This window comes from Haliotis cracherodii, unplaced genomic scaffold, assembly GCF_022045235.1.
Source record: "Haliotis cracherodii isolate W230 unplaced genomic scaffold, xgHalCrac1.p SCAF_19, whole genome shotgun sequence".
Classification (NCBI taxonomy): domain Eukaryota; kingdom Metazoa; phylum Mollusca; class Gastropoda; order Lepetellida; family Haliotidae; genus Haliotis; species Haliotis cracherodii.
The window spans coordinates 1,457,695-1,479,649 of record NW_027266274.1 but is presented as its reverse complement, the minus strand read 5'-3'; the positions used below and the strand labels follow the sequence as shown (position 1 = coordinate 1,479,649).

The window sequence follows — 21,955 nt, the reverse complement described above, 5'->3', positions numbered from 1 at the left end:
ATGTCAACCATCCAGCCGTTAGGCTTACTATATGATCTCCATCAACCGGCGGTTCCCAAGCCAGCTGCATGGACCACACAAGATCGTTAGCCGACCATTCAGCCGACTGGTCTGCCTACCAAGATGATATTTACCAACCATCCGATCAGCTGTCATACCAGCTGGGTATAAGCTGGCAAGCTTTTCCCTACCGTGATACACTGTCAGCTAAATGTTCAGGATACCGCAAGGCCATGCTCCCTAGCTAAGACACTGTACGGTTACCGCACTGACTCCACCGTATGGGAGTTATGATCACTTTACAGCTAAGATTGTTTTGCATACCGGCACCCAGGACACTAGGGGATGATGAACTGCATGGAGAACACGTGGAGTGTACGGAATATTATGAATATCCACACCCCGGAGGCTACCAACGGTCACTCAGAGGCAGAAGCAGAGTTTTATGAAGAGATTAATCGGACTGATGAATCACCCTAGCGGCATTATCAGGAGGGATATACTTTGTGGAACTCATCAAGGAGTTATATCACCTTATGCCTGTATTCCAACCTCCTATGACAGAAATTCGCCTCCTAAGATGCCGGAATATGGGGGATCTCATTCTCCTACATCTTTTCAACACATCCACCAGACATTGCCATGGGCTAGTTATGCAGGCAAGGTAGTAGACCAGATGTCAGAAAGACTACTCAAGCTCAGACATGATGAACGACTACCCTTTCCTCCATTGAAGTGGAAATTGTATAGAACACATGATGCTCCACTTCAAGATTATCAAAGTTTGGATGAAGACTTTATGAAGCTAGTATGCAACCCTAGTACTAATGTCACATTACCTGCTTCATGGATTAAGGATCTTTCCTTGGTATCCAGATATTCAATCGACATTGGCGCTGATATCAACTGGTTTGTCACTGGAATCAGACACATCATTCCACCATTACAGACATCATTTGAATGCATATCCAGCTTGACTCCTATGACTTTTAGGACAGATCAAGTCGGACTCATCCACAGCCTGCTAGACACCATAGTCAGTATCCAGGAAGGCTTACTCTCCACCCAAGTCTGATGCTCGTGATATCAATCACGGATTGTCTGGTCCAGACCCGATTATTCCCAAGTCTGGATGTCTTCACAGCTATTAAGCGTTTAGCATCAACAAATATACTAGCACAGATACATTCAAGAGCTGTTTCCAGGTAAACCAAGAGGTTGATAATGTCACAACCAATTTCTGCTCTAAAGACATTCAACGGCAAATTTCTACTCCCCCCTTCCTAAGAAGAACTTTGGTCCCTCAAGACCTAAAGACCCTCAACTGGGCCATTGTTCACAACACCGTACAGGTCGTAACTTTTTTCATGGGGATCAACTTGCCCCTACACCGACTCAGAAGACACACCACTGGTCTGCCTCGTATAGAGCTTGAAACTAGTCGACTCAGCATGCAGGATTACAGTTTACTGTGCAGGAAGAATTACATGTTATGTCTCAAGACTGTAAACATCTTTGACTGTAATCAGGTCAACTGACCTAGTGGGATCCGTGCTGTATATTTGTACAGACTGACTTACATGATTGCTTGTGTGTAACAGTACAACCACTTGACCAGGCGCCTGTCGCTGTATATAATGTAGCTGATTCACAACTACAGTGGACATCCGATGCCTGCACGCATAGTGAATGAGACACCATTCACAATCGTCCCCCGATATAACAACAGGAAGGCTTATGCGAATCCCAAGAGATAGAAACGATTCATATGGTACAATCTTTCAGACCAAGTAATTTTTTACATTCAACTTGTCCTATGCGATACATTATTGCATTCTTCCCACGATCGCTCCTCGATACAGAATGGGTGCGCCTATATGTCTACCAGGGATTTTGCATTGGTTCGCTGACAACACAGTTTTCATGTTTTGTCATGTCCTGACATTAGCGGAGAATCGATTGGAGTGGACGAGCTGACTCCACTAGTTGTTGGATGGAAGCTAGACATATTCCCAGGAAACTGAACAATGATAATCTAGATAGCACAAATCTAGACCAGCAGAATGGGGTTTCCTAGATTGTTAAGTCTACTAATGGAAGCACCTCGCTTCTCCATTGAGATCTGTTACGACAGCCCAAGTCCAACAACTTCCACGACATCCTGCCCAGTCTACATCTAAACACCTGGAAGTTATCACGCAAAATGCAGATATCAGGATACTCTGATCATGTTTCAGAAGCTGTGGCAAGATCATGGAGACCTTCATCCTCCCTTTTATATGACAACAGATGGGACAAGTTCGCCCAGTGGAGAAGACAACAAGGGATTATAAGTAATGCTGTATCAATCCCTATGGTAGCAGATTTTCTACTACATCTATGTCAGGAAAATAAGTTCCGACATGGGACGATAGAAGGTTACATGTTGGCTCTTCTCACTGTACCTCTACATGACGGATTTATCAACTGGAAACCATCCCATTCTAAACAGACTAATAAGATCCTTTCTACTAGAAGATGTTCGCACACCTAGTATCTTCCCTATATGGAATCTATCTGTTGTGCTATCGGAACTTTTAACGGAACCTCATGAGCCCATGGCTAAGGCTACCTTACTCCAAAAATCGAGGAAAGCCTCCTGCCTCCTAGCCATGGCAACAGCAGCTAGAGTTTCAGAACTCCATGCCTTGGACTATTCTAGTCTCACTCATGATCAACATTGGACCTCAATCGCTCTAAGATCGCTCTCAGATTTTGTAGCTAAGAATTAATATACCTCAAAGGGGCCGTCGGGTCATAGACACTATACCATCCCTGCCTTGGGACCAACAGTGTATCACCCAGACAGATTTTATTTCCCATCAGAGCTCTCAAATTCTATCTTTCGACTAAAGACACTCATAGACGCTATCAAAGGAGACTGTTTATATCCCTCAAGACTCATTCCAAGAAGGACATCACCGAGGCTACGATAGCGGGCTGACTTAAGGCTACTGTTGCAGCAAGTTATACACAAGCTCAGAATTCCATGCCATGTCTCGGTTCTGCTCAGCTGATGAAATCAGAGCCCTCGCCACAAGTCTGGCTTCATGGACATCAGTCTCAAGATAACAAGTAGCTGTAGGTGGGCCTCATAAAACACCTTCAACCGTTTTTACTTGCATGGTGTCCAACCAGACCTAGAGGGGATATATTCCCATGGTTCTATTGTCGAGGCACAAAGTATCATCCACCTATAGTTTTCCCCCTGCTATCTAAAGAAAAAGGTGGGGAGGCGGGCAAAGATCCAACACCAACAACATCAGAGGGTGAGTACAACCTTGATTATGCTGTCTATTAGGTGTAGGATGGATTAGAAGCACCTTGAGTTTCAGAAGAAATTATCTCGAGTTAGGATACGAATCAGTAACAATGGTTTCCAGAGGAGGATAACTGTCAATTAAACAGGGAGTTGCTAGAGGCAGATTTCGGCGGGTCCCCCTGGTATATTCTGGCAGAGATCTAATAGAGGTAGAAGTTTCCTAAGAATTATCGAACTATAGTTATCATTGTTAATAAGAATACTACCTCTAATACATCCGAAGTACTCCCTCCCACCTCCCCAATTCATCTACCTCTAGTAGTTAGAGGTATGAAAAAAGTGAGGTTGCCGCCATTACTTACGTCATTAGCTTGGGTGGTTACAATGCTACTTGGCAACAACTAGTTGTGTGTAATTACAGTGAAGAGGATGTCTGTTGAAAATCTGAAAATTTTAGATAGTGTGACTGAAGCCAAAATACAGGATTTATGGCAGAAGTATACTAGAGGTAGTATTCTTAAATTATTAACAAGGATAACTATTGTTCGATTTAATGCAGCATTGCCACACTTGATACATATACATTTGTTTGTTATGAAGAGAATAATACATTTATGCCAATACGATTTGAGATCCACTGAGATCCTTTATCATAACATGGAAGTGGTTCAGATCTTTATGCTACATTTGTATCTAGAGAAGTACACGTTCATGACGTCATATTTGTTATGCACCCCTTTTAAATGCTGACAGAGTCAAAATTACGAAATATTTGCAGTATTATATACATGTACAATGTAAATGTATCTTTTGTCATGATTGTAAATACCCAGGTGAGCGATACAGAGCCTATGGGCCTCTTGTATTACTTTCTGGAATATTTCTTGGTATTGTAGGATTTATTGTGCTGTTATGAAATGTGCAACCCAGATATTTTGTTCTGTCATCATTTTTCAGTTGCTTTTATCTTGCAACTATTTATGCTCCTCTGTGTGTGTATTATTTTGCCACAATTGGATGCATCCTGCTCCAATAAACTATAATCTTAATGAAACCAAACTTACTGACAAAGATTTGAACACTACCACTATTAGAGATAATGTGTCAAATAAGGAAAAAACGTAGCGTGGAAGCAATGATAATACTTCATGTTAATTTCCCCCCTAAGGAATGTAAGGTGTTATCATGCTGGTAATCCTTGTGTCCGTGTCAGGTCTGGGTGCAGCTTGGAAAGTCATCTGGTGAATCTAATCATCATGTTTACTGTAAAAATCAATGGCATTCAGGACATGTTTGAATCTCTTGTCAGAGTGGCTGCTGTGCTGGCTGCTTGGGAAAAGATATCAATTACACTATCCAGATTTTCGAAACGATCGTGGCCCTAAAATTATCGTAAAGTTATCGTAAGGAAATCGTAGGCTATCGTAGCCTATTTTCGAAACTATCGTAGCCCTAAGATATCTCAAGATTGTCGTAAATCTAAGATAGCCCCATACCTGTCGTAAGTTTATTTTATCTTCATCCAAGATGGCGGCATACTTTTTCATAGATATTTTGCCAAACAATTAGTCTGCTTTACATTCACACATTGACATTTCATTTGGTAAAACTGAGTGATTCAAATTGACACTTCGAAAACACAAAGAACGCATCAAGGATTTCACGTAAAAAATATTCTTAATTGCGACAGCGATCCACATAACTGTGGAGTCGATAGCTTGCAATATATTTCTATACGAGTCCATGCAGAAGAAGTGTGAAACAACATACCTTTTTGATAATTTGGGAAGGATAAAAACGGAAGGTGTTGGCAGGCTACAGTAATGACCGTGACATTATTGATAACTCAGGGGGAGCTAATCTTAGTACAAACTCTAGAGAGTGGTTTCCCTTTGAATTCGCCCGGGACACCTTGCTCAATGTTACAGTTTTCATAAAGCGCAGAGTTCCGCTGTTTTCTATTTTCTGGATCGCATTTGTGTCAATGCTTTAGTCTTTATTTTATATAGCATTTTATAAAATTATATCAATCTACGTATGTAAAAAAAACCCATAAAGGTTTCGCATAAGTTTTTACATCTAAAATCGTGTGGAACGGGTGGTTTTAATAATTGAATTTGAACTTTACAGTGTAGTATTTATTGATTTAACAAGGAAATATATGTGATCAAATATTTGTATACAATATTTAATATTTTTCTTGCAAAAGTAATTGTAATTTGTTTTGTTTTAAATTCAATACCTATGTTATCTATATCCTCTTGAAAGACAAATATTTGATACAAAGTGATTAACAAACTGTCTGTTGAACAATTGCATTCTTTAAAAACAGGTGATTAACGGCATGTAGATGTATTCCATTAAATATAACAATTTACTGAAATTTTGACAGCAAAAGTTAAGCATAGGTTTTCGTATCGACAAATTAAATAAAAAATTAGTTCCCATGCTCGTTCGGGTTATCGTCATAATGTAGCATAGATTGCCAATTGTCCAAAATTCACTTTCCAATATATTTTTTCGCAGAAAAAATGTTTATTGAATGAAATTTACTGATCAATATTAAATACACGTTTTCAACACAATAAAATTGTTGTAACGTATAGGGTCAACGGACAAATACTAGTAAATGATCCTCAGCAATTCTGTCCGACAAGCCAAACATCATTGAACTATGTTCTGGAACAGATTTGACACATACAAAGTATTTCGCTCCTCAGCCAGATTTAATTGAAATCAGACAAATCAGTTTGTTAGCTCTACTTAATCTAAAAGGATAGAAAATGACTACATAATATGTATGTTCACATTAACTTGTGGCGTGTTCCATGAGACAACATGACTTGACAATTCCTAAATTATCTCCCTCTGCGAACAAAAATTAGTGTCACTTTTAAATTTTGAAAAGAATTATGGATCTAGATAGTTAAAAAATAATTTCTTCATCTAAATACTAATAGCTTGATAGTGTATTTAAGTCCTTGGTTAATTCGTGAAATATATTGGACACATAAATAACAAAACAAACTTAACAAGCTTAGATTGTTATAAAAACTTGCTTGTGGGTGCGCTGCTTCCTGAACAATTTTGTTTTGAGTGTTTCCATGTATAATGTTGGTGTTTACACTAATATAAACTTGACTTTTGTCATAAACACAAAAATATACAGTATACATTACTTAACATCAGACTTGAACACTCATGTTAAATGCTGAACGCATATGCTGTTCGATCAAAGGTCTCATCATTGTCATTTAGAATAACGTCCCTTACTTTCGTCCTTGACTTTGTTCGCGATGTGTTTATATCATAAAGTTCTGCGCGCTCACGAGAGGACCATTTGAAGGTAAAATAGTGAAGTATCTTTTGGCACGTTGTTTCAATTCTAATAGCGAAATTGTGGTAACACTACACTTATTATTTTAGCATTTATTGGTTTTGAAAAATGCTATTGCATGGCACACGAATGCTTTTTGTGTTCGGTTAGTCATGGCATCTTTTATCATAAGAACAAAACGTCTACATGTAGGACATATGTAGGATTGTACAGAATTTCACTCAAATATGTGCATGTTAAACAATGTGACTTGACAATGTAATCATGAATTCTGTGTCACTTATCTATAGTGTTGTTATTGTCAGCAGCTGGGAAATCCCCGTGGCGTCACTGGGAAACACCCTGCTTTTTCAATCTCTAACACAAATGAGTTCTCTGTCAGAGTTACGATACACAGTTACGCAGCTGAAAAGAACAGAATTACTGTATAAACTGGGAAGAGAATGTTTTAGCAGAACAGATGATTGTGATGGAGAGAGTGAAAATTTGTTGACAAAATAGGAAGTAGAACTATAACATTATGTTATTCTGTCCAAACTTATTCACAGTTTTTAGCTTAACAGGACTCATGGCACATATCTATTCATTAACTAGACTGTTTGCAATAAATTAATTAGGTTTGTAGGCTCTGGTTTTGTAATGAAAGCGATGGATAAGAGCCCACTTCTCAAGAGTTTTAAAGAAAGGTAGTCAAAGGGTCAATGCATGCAAATAATTGCACTTTTCTATTATTGCTTTTAAATATTCAGTTGCATTCATAATATTTTTCACACAAAAAACTGTCTAGAGAGCAGGATGAAATGGTTTGGTGTCGACTATTTTGGCTACAAGAAACTGTCCGTGTACTTCCACCCACTTTCACTCACTATATATGTTCAGTATTCAAAGCCCACCTCACCCTCAAGGCATCACAGTAAGGCTTATACCATCCTCATTCCTTACTGTGATCCACAGTATCCTTACAGTGTCCCCTTCCACACTTTTCTGTCACAAAAACACATGATGAATTATTAAATACATGTCATTCATGCGTACTCATGAATTTGTTGTCCAACGCCTGGAGTCGTTTTCAGTTTGCGCCATGTCCACTGACTCCTCACCACTTGGTATCTGGTTCGTGTTCATGAATGGGACAAGTGTGCCAAATGGCTTGGGATCACTCTGTCCGTAGACTAAAGTCACAAGACACCATGGTGATCCGTAGCCTTTGTACGTGTCCGTGAACGGGACCTATTTGACCATCTCTGTTCATTTCCATAACATCTTACGCATGACTAGATAAATTTACACTTAGGTTAATAGTGTTGACGTAGCTCAGTCAGCTGACTGTCGGGCTAACAATCTGTTGGTCTGAGTTTGCATATGACGGATTCTCACAAAAACTGGTTGCTTGTCTTAGTGACATATGACCTACAGTACAGATTGTTCACATGAGAGGGTGCTGTGCTGCTGTATCCTAAAGGTGCTCTGATAGGATAAGTTACTTTTATGCACCAACATCTTCAATAAAAAAAACCCAAAATATCTTGCATCACGGAGGGATTTACCTAGGTTATTTATGATGAGGGCCAGTGGACTCGCATCCTTCCATTGTAGGCATCCCAGGTTAGAAAATGGGGGTTCATACATATGTCAACTATGTAATATAACAATGTTAATTCAAATAAAACACCCTAATTCCTCCCTTGTTTTTACCTGATTTAATATGTAATATATATAATTTTACTAGTGTTTGTTTGCACTTGACGTACCTATACATACCCCTCTAAAAAAACATATTCACAAGTCTCTTTGCATACACTTCAACCCAATCAATTCGGAAACAGTACCCTACCGCACATGATGTAAAATTGTGCATGCTCTGAAGCTGATAGTTAGTTAGTTAGTTAGTTTAACATACATGTGGAATTCCGCAGCTGGAACTTGAAGATCATGAAGGTTTAGAATGTGTATTCAATTTTTAACTGATTACTTATAGAAATTAATTTTTCAATTTGTATCAAATTATGAAATGGCAGCATTTATTCCTCAACATGCATAATAAGATTTCCCTTTTGATCCACTCCATGTGAAACTGTGATGTGTAAAGGATGCAGGATTTCGTATCCGTCATCTTAAATAATTTTACATGGATATTTGTTACCGGTACTATATATGATAAGAATAAGAATATTACACATAGATTATTCTGTTCTCACATATCAACCACACAGTACCTCCTTACTTGATGGCTAATGATTTCACCATGAATGGCAATCGCCATGCTTTAAACAAAGTGCGCATCAGTGCCTTGGTGCTATGTCTTTATATGTCTGTTGATGAATATTGATTGATTTGGAACAATTTCAACTCAGTTTAATAGCGAGATCTGTTGGTCAGGGACATTATGACAATGACAGAAATGAACTGTATTGTATGACACAGTGACAGTTGAGCACATGTGTCTGAATTTGTAGGTGTATAATTATAACTTAGGTACCCAAGTTTGAAAGAAATGATGTATTTGAATTCCAGCATGTTGATCTACCTCCTGAATTCATCCATCTGTACATCTCCAACTGTATATCAACTTGTGAAACCATCAAGGATCGCTACATGCAGAACAGATTAGTCCGCTTAGTGTGTGTCTTCCTCCAGTCCCTCATCCGCAACAAGACAATTGATGTCAGGGTGAGTCTCAATACACTCTACACACCCATACTGACACAAGTACATTGATGTCAGGGTGAGTCTCAATACACTCTACACACCCATACTGACACAAGAACATTGATGTCAGGGTGAGTCTCGATACACTCTACACACCCATACTGACAAAAGTACATTGATGTCAGGGTGAGTCTCAATACACTCTACACACCCATACTGACACAAGAACATTGATGTCAGCGTGAGTCTCGATACACTCTACACGCCCATACTGACTCAAGAACATTGATGTCAGCGTGAGTCTCGATACACTACATATACCAATACTAACACAAGTACATTGATGTCAGGGTGAGTGTCAATACACTTTACACAAACCCATACTGACACAAGTACATTGATGTCAGGGTGAGTCTCGATACACTCTACACGCCCATACTAACACAAGTATATTGATCAGGGCGAGTCTTGATACACTCTACACACCCATACTGACACAAGTATATTGATGTCAGGGTGAGTGTCAATACACTTTACACAAACCCATACCGACACAAGTACATTGATGTCAGGGTGAGTCTGGATACACTCTACACACCCATACTGACTCAAGTATATTGATGTCAGGGTGAGTCTCGATACACTCCACACAAACCCATACTAACACAAGTACATTGATGTCAGGGTGAGTCTCAATATACTGTACACAAACCCATACCGACACAAGTATATTGATGTCAGGGTGAGTCTCGATACACTCTACACACCCATACTAACACAAGTACATAGATGTCAGGGTGAGTCTCGATACACTCTACACACCCATACTGACTCAAGTTTATTGATGTCAGGGTGAGTCTTGATACACTCTACACACCCATACTGACTCAAGTATATTGATGTCAGGATGAGTCTCGATACACTCTACACACCCATACTGACTCAAGTACATTGATGTCAGGGTGAGTCTCAATACACTCTACACACCCATACTGACACAAGAACATTGATGTCAGGGTGAGTCTCGATACACTCTACACACCCATACTGACTCAAGTATATTGATGTCAGGGTGAGTCTCGATACGCTCTACACACCCATACTGACTCAAGTATATTGATGTCAGGGTGAGTCTCGATACACTCTACACACCCATACTAACACAAGTACATTGAAGTCAGGGTGAGTCTCGATACACTCTACACACCCATACTGACTCAAGTACATAGATGTCAGGGTGAGTCTCGATACACTACATATACCAATACTAACACAAGTACATAGATGTCAGGGTGAGTCTCGATAGACTACATATACCAATACTAACACAAGTACATAGATGTCAGGGTGAGTCTCGATACACTACATATACCAATACTAACACAAGTACATAGATGTCAGGGTGAGTCTCGATAGACTACATATACCAATACTAACACAAGTACATAGCTGTCAGGGTGAGTCTCGATACACTACATATACCAATACTAACACAAGTACATAGATGTCAGGGTGAGTCTCGATACGCTCTACACACCCATACTGACTCAAGTACATAGATGTCAGGGTGAGTCGCTAAAAAAGGACTGGTCGAATCGGAGTCAGTATACTGTGACTGAGTGGGGTATTCATGTTAAACTGCGGCATGGTATCTCAGTTAGCTAGCACTATAAATCGGCATCTGTCCGGACTAGTACAAGCAGCCACACAGACACACACACGTACATGCACGTCGCTCTACAAGTGCAATAATCTTGGACGCGACATAAAACCCAATGTCACCTCACATCACCTCTTCTTATATTTACTGACTTTATTAGGGCATTTATGGATTAAGACAGAAACAGCATTAAGAAGACTGCATGAACAATAGGAAAACAGGGCCATGTTTCAAAGGTTGCAAAAAAACAAATAGTCTGTGATAGGATGTTAAATGGAAATAACAATTGAGTGATGAAAATCATAGTGGATATCAATACATCAGGAATTTAGTGTGACTATTTGTTTATTGCAGGACATCTTCATTGAAGTACAGGCATTCTGTATAGAATTCAGCCGCATTCGAGAAGCAGCTGCCCTGTTCAGATTACTGAAATCTCTGGACACAGCTGAGCCTCAGCCCCCACCTCCACCAGCTTCGCGTTGAAAGTCACCACCTCACTCACTCTCACAAATAAAGTGCATTCATACACTACTGCTGTCACATGTTGTATTTTTAGCTCATCCAACTGAATGTCAAGTAACCTGTAGTAATGGCTAGTCATTTAGAATTGTACCGGCAGCATCTGATAATTCCTCACAACCATTGGAAACATATCCTATACCCTATCTCTATTACATCATAGCCATAAATATTGTTGTTTGGCTGCCATGTTGCTTGTCGTAAGAGGCAACTCATTGGATTGGATGGTCTGGTGTGGTGACCTAGTTGATAACATGTCACCGTATCCCAGTTGAATGGATTGATGCTCATGATGTCAATCACTGGATTGTCTGGTCAAGAAATAAGCATACAAAAATCAAACAATAGTTATCATTTTCAATAGTTCTATGAGTAGAACCTCCATTACATTATGGACATAAATCCTGTATTTTGAATGTCATCACACTGTACACTTCAGTTTCAACATAAGTCCTCTTCGCTGTCAACTATCCATATCAGTTGTGCAGGTAATAGTACCTTGCTTACCTGTATCTCGTGCACTTGCATGAGTCGGGACAACGGCACTTCCTTCCTGGAAAAATGCAAAAATTGGAAATGACTTGACAAGTAATCAATTCATGATGTCTTTAGCTGTGAACAATTTCTTGGAAACAAACCAGGTTAACTAGCACTGTGTAGTCAAGAAGAAATTAGGAACATTATTGTTTCTTGTATGAAGATTACATGACATCTTGATCAAATTCCTTCAAATCTTGTCGTTGAATTTATAGATTCATGTCATCACTGACATCATCAACAAGAGTTGTTGTTAACTCGCTCTTGAAGGACAGTGTAGATCTTGGCCTTCCTAGAAAAAGATGTTTATTCGTCTCTGCTTGATATATAACAATCTTCTTACAGCTCTAAATACAGTACCAAGACTGCTTGTACGTGTTGTAAATGGTCTTATGTATGCTAGCGAAATAAACTCAACAACAAAAGTTCCTGTGACACCAATATTTAAGTGTATTTTTCAAACAAGTAAAGTTAAGTTTTCAATATTGTAGTACATGAATGGAATCAAGTCACAAAAACGCAACTGCTACAGAAAAGCCTGCCTTCCATGCAAATGTTGACTTTTATGCAGGCCCCATGCATTTCACTAACCAAGAATGGGTATAAAAACGTGCGTTATTTAGCATCGTGCTGACAACAATCACTCAGAAAAACAACAAAATTACGCAATTAATCAACATTACGAAATGCCACGCCTGTCCGAAAATGAGCATCTGCAAGCCATTGGTATGCTTGAAGCAGGATCAAGTCAACGTGATGTTGCAAGACAATTTAACGTCCACAGAACACCATTTGTTGCTTATGGCAATGTTGGCAACAGACAAATGCAGTCAGAGACCAGCCTCGGAGTGGCAGGCCGCGTGTAACCAATAACCGACAAGACAACTGAATTGGAACAAAACACCTACGAAATCGATTCCAGCCAGCAACAGTGACTGCAAGAAGCATCCCTGGCCTTCAACGAATATCTTCACAAACCGAACGTCGTTACCTCAGATGTGCAGGAATTGTCGCCAAAAGACCTGCCAGATGTCCAATTTTGACAGGAAACCTCCGTCAAACAAACTCTACAATGGTGCAGACAGCGTCTCCAGTGGACGGCCATGCAGTGGGGACAAGTTCTATTCACTGACGAGTCTCGTTTTCACCTCATCCACAACGAGGGACAGATTCGAGTGTACCGACGTCGAGGTGAATGTTACGTCAATCATTGTGTCACGAAAGAAGGACGGTTCGGGGCGGCAGCATTATGGTATGGGGTGGGATTACAGCAAGACAGAGGATCTGTTTGATAGTGGTAGAGGGAAATCTCAATTGACAGCGCTACCGCGACGAGATCATCAGCCCTCTTGTTCTAACGTTTTTGCGTTGTCATGGCTCAGGCATTACCCTTCAACATGAAAACGCCCGGCCTCATATTGCTCAACTTGTTTAGGATTCTCTTCAACAAAACAACGTAAATGTCATCCCCTGGCCGGCTCGCTCCCCTGATCTCTCACCAATCGAGCACATGTGGGATGATATGGATCGGCGCCTTCGACGTCAACCACGTGTTCCACAGACACTCCAGGAACTTCGAAACATGCTCCAGCTGATATGGACAGATATCCCACAGGACTTTGTGAGATGCCTGGTCCATTCCATGAGACGAAGATGTGTTGCTCGCATCGCAACCAGAGGTGGACACACGCGCTATTGATTTGTAAATTGACATTTTGATTTTTTGTGAAATCACGCATTTTCTGAAGTCAATATGGCAAAATATACCATTTGAACACGTACAGGAGTCTTTTATCTGTTGCAAACCGAAATTGTTTCAGATTTGGAAAAAAACATAACTTTGCATTAAATCTTATTCTTAGTGTCACAGGAACTTTTGTTGTTCAGTATATGTCATTCCTTGTCTTGGACTTTGACACCATAGACCACAAATTGCTTATCAGGAGACTTAAACAACAAATTGGAATCACAGGTGATGCACTGGGTGGCTCTAATCATATCTCAGAAACAGATTCCAGTCAGTCTATGTCAAAGGCGAGAAATCTAATCAAACATCTATCACCTGCAGTACCCCTCAGGGTTCAGTCCTGTGTTATTCATCCTGTATACCAGTGGTCTGAAAGGCATCATTTTCAAACATCAGACATCTCATCCCTGTTATGCTAAAGGCACGCAACTGTACAAGTTCCGACTGTACACATTATCACATGCATTCTCCAGAACAACATTATGTACAATGAATTAAAACAGGGAATGACATCAAGCCTGTTGATGCGGAATGATGATAAAACTGAGGTGATATTGCATGGCACACGACAGACGCTGCAACAAGTTTAGAAACAGATAGTCATTGGGGATGCTATATCTGGGGAACCAAAAGTCAAGAACCATGGTGTGTTCCTGGATCAGGACCTGTCTGCATTTTCAAGTCGATCATTTGTGCAAATCCTGCTTTTACAATCTTAAATGTATTGTAAACATCAGGCATCTAAATACATCTGACGCAGCACATGTTCTAGTCGGTGCACTGGTCCAAACCAGTCTACAAAAGATCCAGAACACAGCAGCCAGGATTGTCGCGCGTACTTCACGACCTGCATAATATCACTCGTGCTGCAATATGTCCACTGGCTGCCACTGGAACCTCGGACCAAGTTCAAAGTCCTCTGTTTCACGTACAAGAACCTCCATGGACATCGCACGCATTACGGACCTTACCCACTTGGACTCAGTTTGATTACGTCAGATTATCTGTACTACAAAAGCTACGATCTTGGCCAAGAATTGGACACTATCAGACCTGGATTAACATGTGCCACATGTGACTCAGCAAGTGAATGACACACAACCGAGACAGTCACCATCATGGACACACCTTGGAAGTCAGGCCTGCTTACTGAGGCTTGTGGACCGAGGAGGAAAGTTTGGATACAGCATTGACTAATACAAGGAGAATAAATACAACGAACGACAAATATGTTCAAGGTTTCGACTGTGTAGTCGGTGGCACGGGTAGCCCAGTCGTCTAAGGCGCCGCGATTCGCTATGCAGAGTTGCGTCCCTTGGGCACGCCAGAAACTTATGATTGTTGGTTCGAATCCCGGTTCGCCCCAATTATGTTTATAGGTTTGTCAGCACCATACCCGTGATCGTGGGTTTCACCGAAGTGGTAAACGTCTGAGACCTGCATCACTTCGGGCTTTTATCCCACATTAAGCTGACACGCCGCGATATAACTGGAATACTGTTAAAAGCGGCGTTAAACACAACTCTCTCACTCACTCGACTGTGTAGTCATTTTACGTTTCCTTCGTATAGATAATCCTATATAAATACTCCATGGCAATAGTATTCCGACCCAATGATCCAAGCTATAATTAAATCAAAATCGGAAAACACCATAGATACAACTCGTTCACTCCGTCAATGTAAACACAACATTTTTCCCGTTTTTACACCAATGATCTAATCTTCAAAATCTGTATATCCTGCTTATATAGAATGCTTTCTTGAACTCTTTGCTGTTGCCTGTTAACAGCATTCCTAATTTGGACTAATGAATAATGCTAAGTACTAACGTGTAAGAATATCAAAAATATGTATTCATTTGCTTCAGTCCAATCCTATGAACTTCTTCAATGATAAACAAGCGATAATTATTCACTTAGTAGGTATAAAGATTAATATTACAATTATAAAGTGAATCAGTGAATGTTAACATAGAATATTTATGTTTTCAACAATCAACATGTTTAGATTTACCGAAGAAGTGTTTACGAATACTGAACATGAATATACATGCTCATAGAAACAGTTATTGCAGCTGATAAGGCTGTCATGATGGATGTCAACCAGAACAGTGGGGAGTTGTTCATCATCGGAGAAATAGTTGAGCATGGTGTTTGTTCGGGAGATTTTGGAATCTAAGGACTTCACGAAGAGTCCTTTGGTCGGATGAGAGGAGGTTCCTGCTCCACGGATGGCCGATTGAGGTTTCGGAGGCATAGAAATGCAGCCTTCACACCCAGGAACATAAGACCTATGACCCCATATAGTGGAGGCTTGGTAATGGGTTTGGATTGTCTGATTTCTGTAATGAATGCCATCTTTGGACTGAAAATGGCGTGTTTCATAATCAGTCATGATATGGAATTGTGTTCCTGACTCTGCACCTCCATACTTATTGTTGCACAAATACAGTGCCTCTGAGTCGTTGTTAGAAGCATGAATAAAATCTCTAAACATGATAAACTTTTAATGTTTTTTTTATTGTCAATGCCAGCGCTTGTAGGACCTGTATTTGTAAAATATACAGGTGGGTGCTTAATTTTATTCTTTGTGTATATTTGCTCATGAGTGCATCCACTTTGGATCGACAGTTGACGAAACGTCGGACCATATGAGGTGAGGTGAAATGGGGTTTAACGTCGAGTCCAAGATTTTTATTGCCCTTGCATGCTTATACTAGTCCGGACTGATGCCGATTTATAGTGCTAGCTCACTGAGATACCATGCCGCAGTTTAACATGAATACACCACTCAAACACATTATACTGACTCAGAGCCGACCAGTCCTTGTTTAGCCGAGGGCCGGACGGGCCGGACGGGGTATCAACAAATACCATCTTTTTTAATGTCTTTTGGTATGACGCAGTCGGGGTTCGAACCCCGGACCTTGCGCTCTCCGGGCGGACTCTCCAACACTAGACCACGGAGTCAGATTACATGATTTTGGTTTGTTGTTTTACGCCGCACTCAGCAATATATAAATAATCGAGTCTGGACCAGACAATCCAGTGATTGATATCATGAGCATCGATCCAGGCAATCTGGATCGATGACATTCATCAACCAAGTCAGCGAGCCTGACCAACCGATCCCGTTAGTCGCCTTTTACGACAAGCATAGTCACCTTCCCGGAATCTTCACGTGTCCAGATTGCATGAGATTGAAGGAGAAGTTTAAAGTCTCATTAAGGTCACACAATATTCACCTCGAGATATGTTAGTCATGGAGGTGGGGTTTAACGTCGCTTCCAAGATTATTGCACTTATATAGCGACGTGCATGCACGTGTTTGCATGGCTCCTTGTACTAGTCCGGACCGATGCCGATTGATAGTGCTAGCTCACTGAGATACCATGCCGCAGTTTAACATGAATACCCCACCCCGACCAGTCCTTGTTTTAGCCCCTTTACGCCGAGCGCCAGACATGGTAACAACAAGTACCATCTTTTAACGTCTTTTGGTATGACGCGACCGGGGATCGAACCCCGGACTTTCCGCTCTCCGGGCTGACGCTCTACCACAAGACCACAGAGGCGGCCCTGTTGGTCATTGAAGTGAGAGAGTATCTCCATTGTAGATGCAGAGCCTCGTTCTGACGTGACCCGTTATGGGATGTCCTCAGATCTTAGCGGCGGCGAGAACTTAAATCTGATTTTAATGAGATTAAAAGCAACAACAACAACAACAACGCAACTCACATGTTTTTCAACAGAGAGTAATGTAATATACACAAAGAAAAAAAGTAAAGCACACCCCTATTTCTGAACCATGACAAATGGTAAAAATCATAGCATGGGATGACTGACCACAGGAGCTGGGCGATACCAATGTCATCGTATAGAACAAACATTTCACAACAAATAAAGAAGATATTGGTGAGTTGGGATGGAAATTTACTGACAAAAACATCATGGTAACACAGGTACTGTTTTTGACCTTAGACAATACCTAAAAAAAGTATGGAGCTGCAGGATTACGTAAACGAGTTACGTTTGATGTTTCATGTGAAAATATTCCTTCAAGTCTCTACTTGACATGATACGTGAAACAGATCAGTAGCGGGTATAACCGCCTCTGATGACGCAGTCAACCCTACGTCTCATACCTCCAGTCAGACGTTGGATCTGTTGATGGGTCAACAACAACCACTGCTGATGCAATGCTGTTTCCATCTTCCCGAGGCAAGAGAGTTAACTGACTATAAAAGTCCTGTTTCCACCATTGCCGAACTAGGCTGGTATTATGGAGTTACATTTTGGCTGGACTTACGAGTCTATGCACAGTCCAATCAAAATCGCGAAACGAAATCGTAATCCGATTTGTAACGGTAGTCAGTCAGATATGGTAATAAGATAGTTTAATAGCACTTTATTGTTTCTTCTCATTAGTGGTGAGTATGTTTTTTAGCTTTCTTGGGGTATGGAGCGAGTACCATGCTTTCCGGTGAGAAAGGCCTTTGTTTATCCGCATTCCGTCAAGATGTTTTACGGATTTCAGGGAATTGGACAACTGTGAGTTCTCTATATTAGAAATTCTGTAAAATAAACATCATGAATACTCAGTTTCTCCGTTCAGAGTTTTCGAAAACATTATAGTAAAACATCGATTGAGTGGAAAGAACGTGTACCGGGAGTAAGTTGAATTTCAAAAGTGTCAGCATGGATTTGAATATTGACAATATGAACAATTGTGATGATGATTTCAGTAGCCGTGTGGCTAAACCTACACAAGAATACACTGATTATAAGACTGAACTATGTGTGAAACGTTTTAAATCTGCACTATCTGCATGGCGTCGGCAGGCGAGTAGTTTCATGAAGTTTGTATCTGACAGTGTGGACATACCTGAACTGCGTTCAATTCGTGATTGTTTAGAAGACCGTATGGCAATTGTTGTGCAGTGAACATGGGAAACTAACTGAATTCAATTATTCTGATGAACATTTGCATGAAAGGAAAGAAATCTGTGGTACTTACCCGTGAGACAGATGAAAACAGCCCTCCATATTCAATACTTCAGCGCTTGGAATATTTCTCCGACTGGTTCCGTGCCAAGCGTGCTGTTGCTCACTGTCTGAATCTGAAACGAAAGCTTCGGAAAAGTAAACAAAGAGATTGTGAATCAGTAGCTGGTTCAGTGCAAGTCAAAGAAATTGAACAAGCAAAGATTGTAATCTTAAAGTTAGTTCAGGCAGAAGCATTCGGCGAAGAACTGAAAGTGCTTCAGTCCTTGAATCAAACAGGTACATTCAAGAACGAGAAGGCAACTGTACCAACAAATTCTGAAATCAGTCAGTGCCTTGTATCGTCTGGATCCGTTCCTGGACAGCAATGGGATCTTACGTGCTGGAGGACTGTTAAAACGTTCTCAGATTAGTGAAACCTTAAGCACCCTGTTATCTTGCCAAAGAAGCACCACATAACAACACTTGTTCTCCGCCATTGCCATGAACAAGTTCATCATCAGGGAAAAGGTCTAACACTCAATCAGATCAGATCAAGTGGATACTGGATCATAGGTTGTAGCTCAGGTGTGTCCTACTACATTTTGAAATGTGTTTCGTGTAGGAAACTCAGGAGCAAGGCTCAAGTCAAGAAGATGTCAAATCTTCCCATTGATAGGACAGAAGAAGCTCCTCCGTTTTCATTCTGTGCAGTAGACTGTTTCGGACGCTTTTATATAAAGGAAGGGAGAAAGGAGTTAAAGCGATTCGGTGTTCTGTTCACATGCCTGTGTTGCCGAGCAATACACATAGAGACTGTTGTGTCAATGAGTACAGACTCATTGATCAATGCCCTAAGACGCTTTATGTCAGTGCGTGGTCTGATCCGTCAACTACGATGCGATCAAGGCACTAACTTTGTAGGGGCAAAGAACGAACTGTATGGTGTTCTAACAAATCTTGATCAAAGAAATGTGAGACAATTCCTATTGCAGAGAGACTGTGATTTCTTTGAGTTCAAGTTTAACCCACCATGTGCAAGCCATAGGGGTGGTGTCTGGGAGAAATGTCATATCTGTTTTACTTCATGACTTTGGATCACAGTTGGATGATGAATCCCTCCGCACTGTGATGTGTGAAACTGCTGCCATTGTAAACAGCAGACCCTTAACTGTTGACACTCTGTGCGATCCGTCCTCTCCAGAACCTCTGACACCAAATAACCTTCCTACCATGAAGTCTAAGGTAATCCTTCCGCCACATGGAACATTCATTAAGGAGGACATGTATTCCAGGAAGCGATGGCGCAGAGTTCAATACATCGCTAATGAATTCTGGAGTCGTTGGAGGAAAGAGTATCTGCAAAGTCTTCAGTTGCGGCAGAAGTGGACTGCCCCATGTAGAAATCTTTCTGTAAACGACATCGTGATAATCAAGGACGACAATATTCCAAGGAATCATTGGAAACTTGGACGCATCTCAGAAGTGTACCTTAGTGAAGATGGTCTAGTCAGAACTGTGAAAGTATACTGTGGCGAATCAAACTTTGTGAGACCAGTTCACAAACTTGTCCTTCACTTAGAAAAAGAGAACTAACTGTGTTCAAATGTGTGTAAATTCATTTGCAGTATGGTGTTCCGAACTGTGCTAAATTCATTTTCGGGTTCATTGAACTTTGTGAGCGATGATTCCGAACCCGATCCGAACTATAAACTTTGTCACATTGATGTGTATTTTCATGTTTATTATTTTGTATGATTATGTGTTTTGCCAAAAAGCATTAACCTTTGTTCATTGTCAGGGTATGACACTTGCCTATCTGCACTTGCAATACTGTATTGTTAGCCAAACCATTGTGTTTATATGTATACCACATCAGCATTTCTCATTTTTTAATGTAAATTATGTTAATACTAATTTCGGGGGGAGTGTAACGGTAGTCAGTCAGATATGGTAATAAGATATTTTAATAGCGCTTTATTGTTTCTTCTCATTAGTGGTGAGTATTTTTTTTAGTATTCTGGGGTATGGAGCGAGTACAATGCTTTCCGGTGAGAAAGGCCTTTGTTTATCCGCATTCCGTCAAGATGTTTTACATATTTCAGGGAATTGAACAACTGTGAGTTCTCTATATTAGAAATTCTGTAAAATAAACATCATGAAATCTCAGTTTCTCTGTTCAGAGTTTTCGTAATAACCACTGGTGGCGCTACGATCGAGCCCAGGAATTCCATGATGAGGCCTGGCATTGTCATTCATATACTGAGGTCGTGCAGCAAGAGGGTTGTTGTCAAAAATTAAGAAAGACGACTGGCTTCAAAAACGTCCCGGATGTACTGAGCCCCTGTTAAGTTGCCCCTTAAGGTGACCAAATCCAACCTGCAATCATGAGAGATACACCCGCAAACCATTACCGAGCCCCCGCCGTGTGCAACAGTTGGTTTAATGTTCCTGGGCGTGTAGGCCGTGTTCCGGTGCCTCCAAACTCTCGTTCTTCCATCAGTGACGTGGAACAGAAAGTGACTTTCGTCTGACAAATGGATCCGTGTCCAAGTTCTCAGATTCCAGTTTTGTCGTGCAACACACCATGCTAAACGAGCAGCTTTGTGGTGATCTCTCAACAAGGGACGCTTTATGACTCGTTCATCCCCGAGTCCTGCTGCTTTCAGCCGATTCCTGTCGGTGCTGGTGCCGAAACGAGCTGTTTCAGGCGAGTACTTGTTAAAAAAGGTTCTCGGCGTATGAGACGAAGAAGGTCCCTGTCTTCGCGATGTATCGTCACAGGAGGTCTTCTGGGTCTGGGATGGTCCTGTACATCACCGGTCTGAGTATGTTTCTCGACTAAACAGCTTACGACAGTGTGATGATACCCCATATTCCGACCAATGGCATTACAAAACATTCCTGCGTTATGCATGCCGATTATTTGTCATCTTGTGGCGGTTGATAATCGCCTTCGTGCCATGGCCACACAATGTCATGGGTAACCGTTTAAAATCGAGCTTAAGAAAGCAATTTTAACGTTTGGATATACTGCTTTTAGAGACTGATTACTGAGAAAACATAATTCTTCCCGTAATTATATCTTTCATGACTGTTACCAATATTGGGACCAAACAATTATTAAATATATTAGGGTGTGCTTAACTTTTTTCGATGTGTATAATAACATACAATATACTTTGGACTAGTCCACAAATTAATGTAAGAGGTGCAGT

At 40.7% G+C, this 21,955-nt stretch overlaps 1 protein-coding gene across 1 annotated transcript in view; it reads left to right on the top strand.

Moving 5' to 3' along the window:
- LOC139466998 (CCR4-NOT transcription complex subunit 11-like) overlaps positions 1–11,481 on the top strand; it is a 77,967-nt gene extending 66,486 nt beyond the window's left edge. Inside the window, exons 11-12 of the mRNA XM_071248703.1 lie at positions 9,153–9,308; positions 11,302–11,481. Coding sequence (XP_071104804.1) covers positions 9,153–9,308; positions 11,302–11,433 — 288 coding nt within the window. The 3' untranslated portion in view covers positions 11,434–11,481. The remainder of the gene's footprint in view (positions 1–9,152; positions 9,309–11,301) is intronic.
- Positions 11,482–21,955: the final 10,474 nt, after the last annotated feature.